This window comes from Sminthopsis crassicaudata, chromosome 2 (assembly GCF_048593235.1).
Source record: "Sminthopsis crassicaudata isolate SCR6 chromosome 2, ASM4859323v1, whole genome shotgun sequence".
In the NCBI taxonomy this organism is placed as follows: Eukaryota; Metazoa; Chordata; class Mammalia; order Dasyuromorphia; family Dasyuridae; genus Sminthopsis; species Sminthopsis crassicaudata.
In genome coordinates this window covers 681,890,376-681,905,642 of record NC_133618.1, presented here as the reverse complement: position 1 = coordinate 681,905,642, position 15,267 = coordinate 681,890,376, and the positions used below count along the sequence as shown (strand labels likewise).

General features: G+C 63.5%; 1 protein-coding gene across 1 annotated transcript in view; it reads right to left on the bottom strand.

The window, feature by feature from the left end:
- Nucleotides 1–615: 615 nt before the first annotated feature.
- Nucleotides 616–15,267, bottom strand: part of DPYSL4 (dihydropyrimidinase like 4) — an 81,762-nt gene continuing 67,110 nt past the window's right edge. The window contains exons 13-14 of the mRNA XM_074297200.1: nucleotides 2,589–2,760; nucleotides 616–1,693 (exon numbers count right to left, since the gene is read on the bottom strand). Of these exons, the coding sequence (XP_074153301.1) occupies nucleotides 1,602–1,693; nucleotides 2,589–2,760 (264 nt within the window). The 3' untranslated portion in view covers nucleotides 616–1,601. The remainder of the gene's footprint in view (nucleotides 1,694–2,588; nucleotides 2,761–15,267) is intronic.

The window sequence follows — 15,267 nt, the reverse complement described above, 5'->3', positions numbered from 1 at the left end:
GCGGCCAAGCATCTGGCAAAGGCTGCCCAAGAAGGCAGACCGGGCAGGGGGCGGCGCCGCCGCTGGCCACTCGAGTCCATTCCAGGGGCTGCCCCCACGTGGGGCGCCTCGTGCCCAAGCCCACGCCCTGCAAGGGGGGGCAACCCGTGGCCTCCCCCAGTTTTACAGAGAACACTGTAAAGAAATTGGGATGGGGGGAGCCTTGAACCCCAAGGGATAGATGGAGTCTCTTAAATTTTGTCCACCCAGAAGTTCCAATCAAAGCATCCATGTTCATTATGCCATGGCGGGCATGGGGGGGGGCCCAGAGGAACGGGGGCAATGGGGCCCGTTTGTCTCTCCCCAAGTTTGTGCCCAGAAGACCTGGCGGGCAGAGCCCGCTCTCTGTGTAGTCGGGACAAAGCTCCTGTTCCCCTGCCCTTTGTGGTTCCTTTGCCCTCGGCCCCGCCCAGAAAGCTCTGTCCAGTCTGGCCTGAACAGCAGGGGCATGCCCCCCCCCCAGCCAGCAGCCCTCCCTCCCGGCCAGGCCCAGATGCAGGGGGCGCAGACGGCCGGAAGCCGGGAGAGCCCGACTCCCAGCCTCCCCTCGGGGCCCGCACACACCCAGCTAATGGAGGGGGGTGGAATGCACCTTTATTAAGAGTTGTTTGAGGGTCTAAGACACAGGTGAAGGCAAGGGGGTGGCGCAGGGGGGAAGGACGGGGCGCAGGGCTTCCGAAGGTCCCATGCAAGAAATAGGGCAAGTGGGCCGAAGAAACCCAGCCGGGGGACGGCTCGGTCCAATTCGTCGATCAGCGGGGACACGGGGTCTGCTCTAGCACTAGCATGCATCGGTAGTGGGCTACGGAGAAGCTCGCTCGGCAGCGGGCCCGGTGGCAAACGCCAGCTAGCTCACGGGTCCTAACGTGTGCCTGGAAACAGTGGGCAGCAGTGGGCTCTTGGCAGCGCGGGACAGCCCGGCTGTGGCTGCCAAGGCCTTAAGGCCAGGCCCCGGAGGGCTCGATGGTGCTCTGGCAGTGTCCTGGCAGTGCCGGGGGGTCCTGCCCCGTTAGAACAGAGCGAGGGTCGTCCGCCGGGCAGGGGGCGGCACGCCGGCAGTGGGAACGCTAGGCAGGGGGCAGCTGCCAGACAGTGGGCACGCTGGGCAGCGGGCACACCGGGCAGAGGGCCTGTGGGGGAGGCTACTTACGGGTAAAGAGTGTTTCAGTTTTGTCTTTGTGTCTCTGTGCTCAGCCCAGGGTTCAGCCCATGGCAGACGCGCGGTCAATGCCGAAGGAAATGGAAAGGCATTGGACGAGGGGCATTTAGCGTTTGGTGCCCAGCCCAGCCCATGCCCAACGAGGGGTCTCGATCTCTGAAGCAGCCGCCTCCTCGTGCCCCCTCCTTGGAGGAGGAAGGCAGGCAGCAGCTGGCTCCGGGGGTGCCCCCGCCCAGTGCAAACTCCGGGGGCTGCCTTTTCTCGGGCTGGTGGCTCGCACTGGGACCCAGACTGCTCAGAAAGGAAGGCCTACTGTGGGGAGGAGGGGGCGGAGCAGGGCCCTTCGCAAGGGGAGTTTAGTAGGTGGCCAATGAGAAGCGGGGCCGAGGGCCGGCCCGGCTCCCTAGGATAGAGATGTGATATTGGACCGTCCTCCCGGAGGAGCCATGATCTTCTGGGCCGGCCTCCGGGCGATGTGGTCATCAGCTTGAGAGCCTGCGGGAAAGGAAGCGGAGACTGCCCAAACTGCCAGGGAAGCCCGTCTTATTACAGGCAGGGGGTGGGCGAGGGGGAGGGGGAGGAGCGAGTCCCATAAAACATCCGGACCTCTGGGCCATTGGCTGCCCCCAGGCCACAGGGTCGGGGTCCCCCTTGGGCGTGTGTCCCCTGTGAGTGTGTGCCCCCCGTGGTGGGTGTGTGCCCCCTGGGCTGTGTGCCCCCCCCCGTGGTGGGTGTCCCCCTGGGCTGTGTGCCCCCCGTGGTGGGTGTGTGCCCCCTGGGCTGTGTGCCCCCCCCCGTGGTGGGTGTGTGCCCCCTGGGTTGTGTCCCCTGTGGTGGGTGTGTGTCCCCCTGGGCTGTGTGCCCCCCGTGGTGGGTGTGTGCCCCCTGGGTTTTGCCTTCTGTAAAGGTATATGACCCCCGTGGTGGGTGTGTGCCCCCTGGGCTGTGTGCCCCCCGTGGTGGGTGTGTGCCCCCTGGGCTGTGTGCCCCCCCGTGGTGGGTGTGTGCCCCTTGGGCTGTGTGCCCCCTGTGGTGGGTGGGTGTCCCCCTGGGCTGTGTGCCCCCCCGTGGTGGGTGTGTGTCCCCCTGGGCTGTGTGCCCCCCCGTGGTGGGTGGGTGTCCCCCTGGGCTGTGTGCCCCCCCCGTGGTGGGTGTGTGCCCCCCCGTGGTGGGTGTGTGCCCCCTGGGCTGTGTGCCCTCCATGGTGGGTATGTGCCCCCCTGTGGGCGTTCACCGGCTCAGATTTCCACTGACAAGGTGCAGGGTTCTAGTACTCTGGAGGCGGAGCCAGGAACAGACCCAGCGCCAGCCACCTCATCGCAGTAGCCCCCGGGTTCTCTAAGCCAATCCCCAGTCACCCGGTGCCCCCTCGCCCCTGCCGGGCGCTCACCAGACAAGCTAAAGCCAGACTGGTGCAGGTTGCGGATGGGGGGCACGCTGATCTTGCCGGGGCAGGAGGTGATCCTGGAGGCCGGGGCCGGGGCCGCTGCCTTGGCTGACACAATCCCATCCTGGACCGGGCCGTCGTAGAGCCCCCTGGGCACGCCGTGGATCTCGGCCAGCTGGGGGGCAGGGAGGAGCAGAAGAGAAGGGGAAAATAAGGGCCGGGCGGGGGCCTGGGGCATGGCCTTCCAGCCTCCCACCTCTGAGAGGCCGCGCAGCCATGCTGTGATGAGCTTGCCCGGGCACTGGAGGCCGAGAGGGGCTGGGCCCCAGGCCCCGGCGCCCCTCGGAAAGCCTCGGCTCCCTCGGAAGCGCTCACTGTCAATGAACAAAACCCAGAGTGCTTCTCAAACCGATGTTGAAGGGGCGCTGGGGCCACCCGCTGGCTCGGAACCCCGGGGGGAGAGCCTCCGCTGGCAGGCGGCCCCAAGGGGGAGCCCCCCAGCCCAGGGCCGGTGGTCCCCGCCGGGCCGGGCTCCCCAGTGAGATCCAGAGTTGTGGCATGAGTGAGAGAGGCGGCCGTCCTCTCGCTTACTCACCTGGAGCCGAGCTCCCTGGGAGACGGAGATAGGGCCCAGTCCCCCAGGGGGCTCCCCACATCTGACCGACCGCAGGTTAGGACTCTGGGGAGAAGAGGCAAAATGCTTCCCCAGGGACCCCTGTCAGCGGCCGGGGCCTGACGCCGACCCTGCTGGGCCCCTGAGGCCCCGGGCTCCGTCCTCACGGATTGTCTCCGACCCGGGCCCATCCCTTGCCGGGCTCCTGTCCAAGGCCATGCTGAGGCCGTCGTCCCATGTTCTCCCCATGTTCTCCCCAGGGGCTCTTCCCTTCCCTCACTCCCTGCGGGTGGCCCTGACCCGGCCCGGATCTGCTGAGTCAGCCGCTTACAGAGGAGGGTCCGGAGTCGGGCGGGCTCCCCCGGGCCCCCACCACACACCTGAGGGCCACATAGCCAGTCTTCAAGAGCTGCTGGGCTTAGAACCCGGGACCCCCCGAGAACCAGCGGCCGAGCCTCTGGCGGCCTCTGGGACAGCCGGTGGCCAGGATGTCCTCCAAGCGCTTCTAAAGCACGCCCTGCTAGGGCATCTGGGGCTGAGGGGGCTGCCCCTACCCCGCGGGAGCCTCCAGAAGTGCGGCAAGTCCCGGAACAAGTCCCCCCCCCTCCCGTCTCCCTGGGGGCCTCGAAGTCCGAACAGGACATTAAAAGTGGCGGCCGTTTCGGTCCGTTTTCCGTCACATCTCAGCCAAGTCTGAGCTGCAGCTCAAAAGCACCCGCGGCCCTTCCCCGCATCCCCCTCATCGCCGCCACGGTGGGCGGCTCCCCGATCGGCCCAAAGACTCGGGGGTGCAAGGCTGCCCCCGGGCCCTCCGAGGGCTTCTGGGCCCAAACGGAGACTTGGGACGTGAGCCCAGGTCTCTCCTGCGTGTGGAACCCTGAGAAAGGGGCGGGGGCCGCGCAGGAAAGGGGAATGCGTAGATGGGAAGGGTGGCAGCGGGAGTGCACAGCCCGGAGGCCCAAGGGGTGCCCACAATCCGGAGTTTTCACTTGAACTGGGTTCAAGTGCCCTGTGCCGTCTCCCCAAGAGCATGCACGACAGACTTCCAGGCTTTGAAGGACGGGGTGGGCGCTCCCTACTTCCGGGCATGCGAAGTCGCCCCGTCCCCTCCGTGGCGGGTCCAAGAGGCAGCCCTTGCTCACCTGGCCAGTCCGTGGAAGGACCGTGCCCTGAGCCGGAGGATCCGGGCCGGGTCCTGCCAGCTGCTCACCCCAAGAAGGGCGTGAGGCGGCTGGCAGCCATTCACTCTCAGTCAAGCTGCTTTTTGTGTGAGGAAGCGGTACAGAGACCGGCCCTGGGCAGCTGGCATTTCCCGGGCACCGGGAAGGCATCAAGCCGAGTCTTCAGGGGCCTTGCCCGAGCTGAAGCACCGGGGGAGGGTGGGAAGAAGCCTGCCAAAGCAGGGACCCTGCTGACTGCCCCCAGGGAAGATCTTCCTTACATCAAGCCTCAAAGTGCTGTCCAGCCTCCTTTGTCTTTTTGTTCTTGAAATACCATGGGGGGGCCTGGCCTGGCTGCCAACCTCGGGGGCTCCCAGGGGGGAGGGAACGGGTGGGGGGCGGCAAAAATTTTTGAGGAAAATCACAAGTTGGCCAAGCAATGAGGAGACGTGGAGGCGGAGTCCCTGCACTCGGCTGGGCAAGCTGGGCCGGGACCCACTGAGTCCGAGCAGGGTACCGGGGACCTGGCCGAGAGCCCGGGCCCCCGCCGGGAGCATCCACGGCCGCGCCGCTCGGACCTGTCCCGAACCCCCCACCCCGGCCCCTTCCTTCCCGCCCTGGAACTGCCCCCGCCCCATTCAGCTAGGGGCATCCACCGGGGCATCGCCGCCGGCCCACAGAGGGCTGGCGGAGTGAGGAAGGCCGCGACCCGTCTGAGGACGTCAGACTTAGGGTCTCTGGTTCTGAAAGTCCCCATTGACTTTCCTTTGCACTCTCTCTGTCTCTGTTTCTCTCCTCCATACCTTTATCCACTTCTCCGAACCTCAAGGGAGAGGGGCGGTTCCAGAGCGGGGGCTTCCCTTCCTTCCCTCGGCATCCGGGGTCCCTTTCTGTGGTCAGCATGGAGCTCGCCCGTGCCGCCCCGCCAACCACCCTCTCGCGCTTGGCTGGGAGACGACGCCCCCTCTGACTTCTCCCCGGGACCAGGGCAGGGCCCAGAACTCGGGAGCCAGGAACCGCTCCCCCTTTGGGGAGGCAGGATTCGTCAGTCCCTTAACTCTCACCGTGGCCAGGGGAGCCACCAGAGAGACAGAGAGGGGACGGGGGCTGGGAGAGGACGCCCGCGCTCCCCTTGGACCCTCGGGCTGTTGGATCCCACAGCTGCCTCCAGGGCCCCCTGCCAGCAGCTCTGATCTGAAGCGTTCTCTGTTGGCTTCTCCGGCCTCCAGCCCAAGGGAGGGGAAGGGGAGGCCTTGGAGGGAAAAAGGTCTGCTGCTTCTGGCGCCGTTTTCCCATGTAATCCCTTTCTTGGGCTCCTTCGAGGACTGCCCGGGGTGCCCGAAAGCAGCCCCGGGAAGGGCTCGTCGCCGGGCCGGGCTGCGGGGAGCCGTGAGCCTCTCCAAACTTAGCTAGTCTGGTCCTTGGACAGTCGACCCCCGGCCGACCTCTCGCCTGTGCGAAGCCTCTCCCACAGCAGCCGAGCCAGTGCTCTACTTCCATAGACTCTGAGCCACCGAGGGCCCCCCAGGCGGCGCTGAAGATGGCAGGAGAAGAGTTAACAGATGGGGGGCTTATGACAGAATCTTCGGGAAGAGGAGGTTCGGAGGGCGCGAGCAATCATTCACGCATTAGTAGGAAGTCAGTATCTATTCCTTCCGCCAAGCCAGTGAGAACAGACTTGAGAGTTGAAAAGGATCCCGAGTACAGGGAGCTCACTGATCAGTACCAATGGGGAGGGAGAGGGAACGGGGCACTCGGGGGAAGGGTCAGTTTGGAGAGAGCGCCAAGATGGGAGCTTAAAATGGCCATAAAGCAGATGGCAGACGCTGGAACCCGGGCTGGGGGGTGGGTCAGAGGGGAGGGAACCGGAGGGCGCCGGGGGCCCTCGAGCTAGCGTCCCGCCGGGACAGCTCCTGGGACCCATAAGCCCTAGGTAGAAAGAGGAGAGAGGAGGGAGAGGAAAGATAGGGAGACGATAAAGAAACAAACACTCGGGGAGGGGCGAAGGCTCGGCTGGGCCCGGCTGGACCCAAGACAAAGGAAGCCCAGCCCTGGGTTCAGGAATCTGGTTTCCCCACAGAGGGGGCAAGATGGCCTTTCCTTGCCCCCCCCCAGGCCCCTGCTGATGGATTCCATCTTTGTCTCAGCCAGCGCCATCAGCCTCATGAAGGGGCTTCACCCCCCCCCCCGCAGGATGGTGGTCGTCCAGGGTTTTGCTCACTCCCTGGATCTGCTCACTGAGGATCAAGCAAACACTCCCAGAGTCCTTGAGGAGCCTGGTCCGACTCCTGCACAAGCTTGGCCAGGCCCCAGGTCCCTATTCTCCTTCCTTCCTAACTGTCCTCCCCCCTACAATACACTTTGACTGCCTTTCCATTAAGCTGGCCCAGGCCCCCCGGAAGGAGGGTGAGGATGGGCCCAGCCCCTTAGAAGGCAGGTGTGGATGGGCCCAGCCCCCTGGCAGGTGGATATAAGTGGGCCCGGCCCCCTGGCAGGCGGGTGTGGGTGGGCCCGGCCCCTGAGAGCTCTAGTCTGAAGGTCCACAAAGACAGTGCTGAACTTCTCAGGGCTCTCCCTGGGCATGGCCCTTTCTTGGGTCTTTGTCTCTATTTATGCCTTTACATCCCTTACTCCATTTGAGAAAGTGAGAATGGAGACTGGGGGGGCACCTCAAGAACCCCAACCTCGATGATTTCAAATCCAAATGTCGTCCCCAGAGTTCTGCCCTCACCCGCGGTGTGTCTGCCCGCTTGCTCCACCTGGGCACTCCTCACTTTCCCTGGGGCTCCAGCAGCAAGTGTGAGTCAGAGAAGCATGAGCAGTTAGTCCGCAAAGCCAGGGGAGACCCCATTCCCTCCAGGGAGGCTCTCCCGGGATTTCCCTCCACCCCTCCAGGCCGGCCTTGGGAAGCACCCCACCCCGGCCAAAGACCCTCCCTGGGTCTGTCCCAGTTCCTCCCCCATTTCTTGGGGTGCTGGGCTGCCAAACACAGGGCGCTCCCCCAGCTCTGAAGAGCTGCCCTGGACTAAGCCGGTGATCCCTGGCCCCAGGCTGCCGGGACTGGGGGGCTGGGGGCCTTCCCGGCTGCGGCTTTCTCCTGGATTAGCCTTTGAGAGCCCAAGACCACATCTCAAAGACCCCCGTGAAGATGGCATGAGAAAAGCTAGCGGTAGCTCCAGCCACTGGGGGCCAGGGGGCCGGGATGAGCTTCCATCCCGAGAAGCCTCAGGAGGGGAAAGTGGGGGTGGGGGTGGGGTTCCTGGGGGGGAGCAAGGCTCCCATTCTACTCGGGCTTCCCCAGCCCTGGGGGAGATGAGCCCCAAGGGAACAGTGCTCACCCTGGGGCGGAGGGCAGAGTGGTGGGAGGGCGGGCTGGGGGGGGCACAGGGCAGGGGCGCCAACCTGGGGGGGCAGAGGATGGGGGGCAGGGGAGGTGGTCACCAGTTATATAGCACTTTACAGACATTGCTCCTTAGATGGCATTGCCTCATGGGAAGTAAGCAAAGGCTCCAGGGCAGTCTCTGACAAGAAACAAGATGAGAGAGAGAGCCCGAGACAGAAGATGATGGCCATGAAGGGGGCTCCTGCTCACTCCCACGAGCCCCCACCAGGACCCCTCCTGCTGGGGCTCCCACGCCTCTGCTCCCTCAGGGAAGGCCCCGCACCCCGGGACCAGAGCACAGGCTTCCTCCTGGTTCTCCGCAGGAAGGTCCTCTGGAGGAGTGAAGGGCCACCGCGTCTCCCTCCCTTTGCGGAGCTACTGTCCCCCAAAGGTCCTGAGCAAAGTGGCCTCGGGCTCCAGGCACTGCCCTCCGAGCCGGCCGCTACCTGGAAAGGTTGGGGAGAAGCCCGGAGCGCACCCAGACCCCGGTCTGAGCCCGGCTGCAGGAGTCAACTCGTTCTACCAGAAACTCGGGCTCGGGACGCACGCCGTTTCTTGTAAAGTTCGATGAAGACTTAGTCCCACATTCCTGGTGATGAGAATGAATCTCTCCTAGAACGCATTGATCACAACTTTGCCGGTTTGAAAAGGAGCCCAGGTTTCAAGGAAACCGGGTGATTATTTTGAGAAAGGGGAGAACGAATCTGGCGATTCTGGGCGCGGGCTGGCCCTGAGCTCGGCCCAGTGACTTTGGGTAGGGAAGGCCGGGGACAGTCGGCGCTCCGGAGGAGCGGGGCCACTTTCAGACTTGGAAAGAGAAATGGGAAAGGGAAATCCAATTTCCTTCTCCTTAGTCAAGGCTCTTAAAGTCTGGGAGAAATCAAAAGCAGAGTGGAGGAGCAAAGAAAAAACAATGACTGATGCAAAGAGGCATTTTTTTCATTCCAAGAGCATTTCAAAGCAAAAGCTGTGCACAAAGTTCTGCGTCAGGTGCGGGGGAAGCCATCAGCAATCCGAAAAAGAACCCCCGGCCTCCCAGATCTCCCGTCTCTACGAGAGACTTGCATCAGTTAAAAACGGAAAGAAATGGCCAGGGGAGAGGCTGCTCATTTTCTCTTCCGGGGAGGGCGGAAGGAGTGAGCCAGAGAACAACTGGGGAAGTCCGAGCCCTCTGGAGGCATCCTGGTGGAAGACGCCCCCAAGAGAACGCAACCTGCGAGCACCCTCGACGGGACACCATGAATCGCTGGTGAGGAGAGAGAAAGGGTCCCCCGGCTTTGGGAAAGGGCGAACCACTTCCCCGTGACGCTGTCGACAGGAAAGCTTGGGAAGACAGTCTGCCGTGGCAGCTATGCCTGGGCTGCTCACAGTCTGGACAGAGGACGAGAAACGACCTCTCTGGAAGAAGTGACAAAACCCCAGCGTCATGGTGGAAGGGCGCGATGGGAGCAGGCGGCCGGCTAGTAGCACCTACAGATCCTGACTCAAAATGACCAGAGGGCAGGGCCCGAGAGCGCACCGGGCCAGGTGGAGAAGGGGGTTTAGACGGCAGTCCTGGCAGCAGCTCATCCTCCGGAGCTCCCTGAGCTTCAGGGCTGGGGAGCAGGGAAAAGTGGTCCCGCCCAACACCCAGCAGTGGCTGCTTCCTCGGTGCGTTCCCGTGTCCCCCACGGCCGGGACCGCCGCCTCGGAGAGAGCCCCTGGCCGGAGGCTCGGATGACGCCTGTCTCCTGTCCTAGCTCTCTGGGACCCTGGACTCCCAAGTGCACCATCTGACTGCCACCACCTCCGTCCTGAGCACTTTGGCTCTCAAGACAAGACAACACCACGATTTTGCGCCATCCTCTCTCCCCTCCCCCAGGATTTGTCCCCTAGTGGCCAGTCCCTCTACAGACTGGACCCAACCCACTTTGTAGCCTTATGGCTCCCGACTGTCCCTGGTGTGCCGTAGGCTCCAGCCAAACTTGTGGAATCATGGTACCCTAAAACGTGGTTTTTTAAAACTTGAAATTTTATTTTTTCAATTTTGAATTTTGTCCTCTGACTCCATCCTCACGTTTTAGAAATCTGTATAGTCAAGCTAATCAGTGATGCCCAAAACCAAAAGGCCCGTCAGCCGAGGGGCCCGTGGAGACCTCTCTGGGAGGAAATTCTCCTGGAAGGGCCCCCCACTTCTCAGCAACCAAGAACTGCCGCCTCCCTCCCATTCCCCGTCCAAGTTCCATGGAACTGCAGTCAGATGATGGAAACCAGGTCTTCCCTCCAAAGGCTCCGGAGCCCAGAGCCTGGGGGCCCCTCTGATGCCGAGGAAGCTTTTCCTTACATCAAGCCTAAAATGCCTCTGTGGCCTCCATCCTTTGCTCTTTGTCCTTCAGATAAGATTGGGAAGGCTGCGGCCGGGCCAGGACCCCCCGATATGAAATGGCCTGCCGTGTCCGCTAAGCCAGACTAGCTGGGTTGCACGGAGACCGGGCCTGAGCGCCCAGTCCTGGATTTGGCCCTAGGATGGAGGTAAAAGGCAGAAAGGAGAGAGGGACGGGTACCAGCATTGTTATATTTGGTCACCACTTGGCCCAGGTGGGGGGTGGGCACCCGGACAGAGGCAGGGACGCCACGTACCTGGGACAGAATTCCCTCCAACGGGCCGGGGCAGTGCCCACAATGCCAGACTACACGAGAGTTTGGGGGCTGAAGGGGAGTTTCTTTTGGAAAGACATGAGGGTTAGAAACAGGATTAGGGTCCTGACCTTAAATGCTGGGGTGGGTTCAAGGAGGTGGAGAACACTCGCACACCTGTCCCAAGCTGCCCTGGGCCCCTATTTCTCTCCTTCCTTTCTTCTCTTGAACTCTCCCATCCCAGTGGTGGGAGGCAGTGGGAACTAGTCCCCAGAGGACCGATAGCTGTTGGATGGCCCAACTGTGCTCTTTTCCTTGGGAAAAATTGCTCAGGGCCTGGCTTATCCAATGAGCCTGCCTGAGAGGGCCACCCAGCTGCCCGAGGGAGCCACCCAGTGCTGCCCCAGGAGGGCTACCCAGTGCTGTCCGAGGGGAGCCATCCAGTGCTGCCCCAGGAGGGCTACCCAGTGCTGCCCGAGGGAGCCACCCAGTGCTGCCCGAGGGAGCCACCCAGTGCTGCCCCAGGAGGGCTACCCAGTGCTGCCCGAGGGAGCCACTCAGTGCTGCCCAAGGGAGCCACCCAGTGCTGCCCGAGGGAGCCACCCAGTGCTGCCCCAGGAGGGCTACCCAGTGCTGCCCTAAGAGGGCTACCCAGTGCTGCCCGAGGGAGCCACCCAGTGCTGCCCCAGGAGGGCTACCCAGTGCTGCCCGAGGGAGCCACCCAGTGCTGCCCCAGGAGGGCTACCCAGTGCTGCCCGAGGGAGCCACCCAGTGCTGCCCAAGGGAGCCACCCAGTGCTGCCCGAGGGAGCCACCCAGTGCTGCCCCAGGAGGGCTACCCAGTGCTGCCCGAGGGAGCCACTCAGTGCTGCCCAAGGGAGCCACCCAGTGCTGCCCGAGGGAGCCACCCAGTGCTGCCCCAGGAGGGCTACCCAGTGCTGCCCTAAGAGGGCTACCCAGTGCTGCCCGAGGGAGCCACCCAGTGCTGCCCCAGGAGGGCTACCCAGTGCTGCCCTAAGAGGGCTACCCAGTGCTGCCCGAGGGAGCCACCCAGTGCTGCCCCAGGAGGGCTACCCAGTGCTGCCCGAGGGAGCCACTCAGTGCTGCCCAAGGGAGCCACCCAGTGCTGCCCGAGGGAGCCACCCAGTGCTGCCCGAGGGAGCCACCCAGTGCTGCCCGAGGGAGCCACCCAGTGCTGCCCGAGGGAGCCACCCAGTGCTGCCCGAGGGAGCCACCCAGTGCTGCCCGAGGGGAGCCATCCAGTGCTGCCCGAGGGAGCCACCCAGTGCTGCCCGAGGGGAGCCATCCAGTGCTGCCCTAAGAGGGCTACCCAGTGCTGCCCCAGGAGGGCTACCCAGTGCTGCCCGAGGGAGCCACCCAGTGCTGCCCTAAGAGGGCTACCCAGTGCTGCCCCAAGAGGGCTACCCAGTGCTGCCCGAGGGAGCCACCCAGTGCTGCCCTAAGAGGGCTACCCAGTGCTGCCCCAAGAGGGCTACCCAGTGCTGCCCGAGGGGAGCCACTCAGTGCTGCCCAACGGAGCCACCAGTGCTGCCCTAAGAGGGCTACCCAGTGCTGCCCCAAGAGGGCTACCCAGTGCTGCCCTAAGAGGGCTACCCAGTGCTGCCCGAGGGAGCCACCCAGTGCTGCCCCAAGAGGGCTACCCAGTGCTGCCCTAAGAGGGCTACCCAGTGCTCCCCGAGGGGAGCCATCCAGTGCTGCCCCAAGAGGGTTACCCAGTGCTGCCCGAGGGGAGCCACCCAGTGCTGCCCAACGGAGCCACCCAGTGCTGCCCCAGGAGGGCTACCCAGTGCTGCCTGAGGGGAGCCACCCAGTGCTGCCTGAGGGAGCCATTCAGTGCTGCCCAAAGGGGGTCATTCAGTGCTGCCCCAGGAGGGCTACCCAGTGCTGCCCGAGGGGGGCTAGGTGCTGCTCGAGGGGGGAATCACCCAGTGCTGCCCAAGGGGGGCCACTCAGTGCTGCCCGAGGAGGGGTTACTCATTGCTGCCCAAGGGGGGGCCACCCAGCATTGCCAGTGCTGACCTGGAGCCTGCCCAACAGGGCCATACAGTGCTGCCAGTATCAGCCCAGAGCCTGCCCAAGAGAGCCACCTAACTGCCCGAGAGGCCACCTAATGTTGCCCGAGAGGGCTGTCCAGTGCTGCCCGAGGGGCCAGCAGCATTGCCAGTGCAGACCTGGAGCCCGCCCGAGGGGGCGCCCGGTGCCGGCAGCAGCCCGGGGCGGCCCGAGAGGGCCGGGAGCACGGGCTGGCCTGCAGGCTCCTGCAGAGAGCTCTGGCCTCCGCCGGCTCTCCGGGGATCTTAAGACTTCAGTTTCTTTCCTTCAGGAAGTCCCTGGGGCCTCTTCTGCCCCTCGCCCGGTTCTGGGTCTCGGTCTCAGCACTGAGTCTCTGCTTGTTTTCTGTTCTCTCTCTGTCCATGCCCTTCTCCAATTGAGAAGGTGAAGATGGAGTCCAGGAAGCATCCATCTGCCCTCAGCCCCCAGACGCCAGCTCTAGGATTCCAGGTTCAAAGCCCCGAACCGCCCTTGGCTCTCCATCTTCTCCCTCCCCGCTCCGGCCTGGGCACTCCTCACTTTCCCCGGGCTCCAACAGCAAGTGTGAGTCAGAGAAGCACGAGCAGTTAGTCCCCAAAGCCAGGGGAGACCCCATTCCCTCCAGGGAGACTCTCCCGGGACCTCCGTCCCCTCCCGGCCGGCCTTGGGAAGCACCCCACCCCGGCCAAAGACCCTCCCCCCCATTTCTTGGGGTGCTGGGCTGCCAAACACAGGGCGCTCCCCCAGCTCCCAAAGAGCTGCCCTGGACTAAGCCGGTGATCCCTGGCCCCAGGCTGCCGGGACTGGGGGGCTGGGGGCCTTCCCGGCTGCGGCTTTCTCCTGGATTAGCCTTTGAGAGCCCAAGACCACATCTCAAAGACCCCCGTGAAGATGGCATGAGAAAAGTTAGCGGTAGCTCCAGCCACTGGGGGCCAGGGGGCCGGGATGAGCTTCCATCCCGAGAAGCCTCAGGAGGGGAAAGTGGGGGTGGGGTGGGGTTCCTGGGGGGGAGCAAGGCTCCCATTCTACTCGGGCTTCCCCAGCCCTGGGGGAGATGAGCCCCAAGGGAACAGTGCTCACCCTGGGGCGGAGGGCAGAGTGGTGGGAGGGCGGGCTGGGGGGGGCACAGGGCAGGGGCGCCAACCTGGGGGGGCAGAGGATGGGGGGGAGGAGGGGGGCCCTCCCCTCCCCCCAGCAATAATGGCTGCCATTTACATAGCACTTTATAGTGCTTTACAGACATTGCTCCTTAGATGGCATTACCTCTTTGGAAATAAGCAAAGGCTCCAGGGCAGTCTCTGACAAAAAACAGGAGGTGAGAGAAAGAAAGACGGAGACAGAAGATGATGGCCATGAGGTCCGACCCTGGACCTTCAAGGCCACGATGAAGGGGGCTCCTGCTCGCTCCCACCAGGACCCCTCCTGCTCGGGCTCAGATCTAGCTTTTTCACAGCCCTCAAAAGGCCTTGGAGCCCCCAGGCTGCCTCAGCTCCCGGGCCGGAGCCTCCCAGGGCCGGAGCCTCCCAGGGCCGGAGCCTCCCAGGGCCAGAGCACAGCTGGCCCTAACCTCCTTGTTATCCTGGGGAAGTGCCCCCTTCCTCCGTTTGCCCAAGGATCCATCCCCCGGTGGTCCAGCTTCTGCTCCTGAGCAGACTGGACTCGGCCCTGGCCCTGGCCCTGGCCGCCTACTCCAAGGGAGCCCCGCAGCCTTGCTTTGTGTTTATGTTGTTTTTATCTTCACAGCCAATGAGGGTTGTCTTCAAGGGAAGTCAGGGAGGCCTTTCTGAGGGGCGGGCGAGATGTCCTTGTAAGCAGGGAGGGCGGCATCTGGCGCGGGGCCCTTCCTCCTTGGTCTGGGGGGATCCGAGGGGCACCGAGGTGGGCGGCAGAAGGAGGAGGGGAGGTCCTCAGAGGAAGGTCCTGCTTCTTTCTCCCTCTTTACACAATGGCTTGTGTGGAGCAAGGTCAAGGAGCAAGGCGGAAAGAGGGTGACAAGGAGCAGAGCGATGGCATTTCCTTTTCAAACTTAGGTCAAAGTGGAGGTTGATAGAGATATCTGGTGTTTGGCCCTGGCCCCCAGGACCTGAGCCATTGAGAAGGACAGACAGATAAGCCACCTCAGGAAAGGCCTTCTGTAGGAGGCGGGGAGAGGAAGAGATGGAGGGGAGAGGACAGAAGTGGGGGGGCCTGAGACTCTCTACTGCCAGTAAGATCAGAGGAGAGACCTCCAGAGCTGAAACACGCCCCATAACAGCTCCCCTTGCGGAGAAATCCCAATTCTGCACATGGGCAGGTGAAGTCCCGGCCAGGGCCGGCTCTCACCTGCGGGGCAGGCAGCTTGCTAAGTGGCGGCAGGTCCTCTGCCCTCAAACACCCAGGGCCAGGTCATTGATGGCCAAAAGCTCCCCTGAAAGCTTCATTCCTCAGGGTCAAGAGATCCGAGTGGAACAGTCTCAGAATTGAAGAATCTCAGGATTGACATGACCTCAGAGGCCATCTTGTCCAACCTGAACTTGATGGAGATGGAGCTCGCTCCCTCCAAAGGCCCCCACAAGTGGTCATTTGGTCTTTCCCCAAAGGCCTCCTGTTTTAGGAATCGCTACCTCTAAGAGCAACCCATTCAATTTCCCTAGCTCTCGTTTTTAGCAAGGCATTCCTTCCGAGCTCACCTCTGGGCTCTGGCCTTGGTCCTGAAAGTCTCGCCCCAGGAGAGGGTGTGACTTTAGTAGTACCATTCCTAGGATCTCTTTCATTAGGCAGCAGATTAGGATGGAGAGGGCGGAAGGAAGGTGGGCTGGGGGGGGGGGAGGGGGACAATGCTGGAACCTTGAAGGCAAGAAGGGGTGCTAAGGGGGGAGAC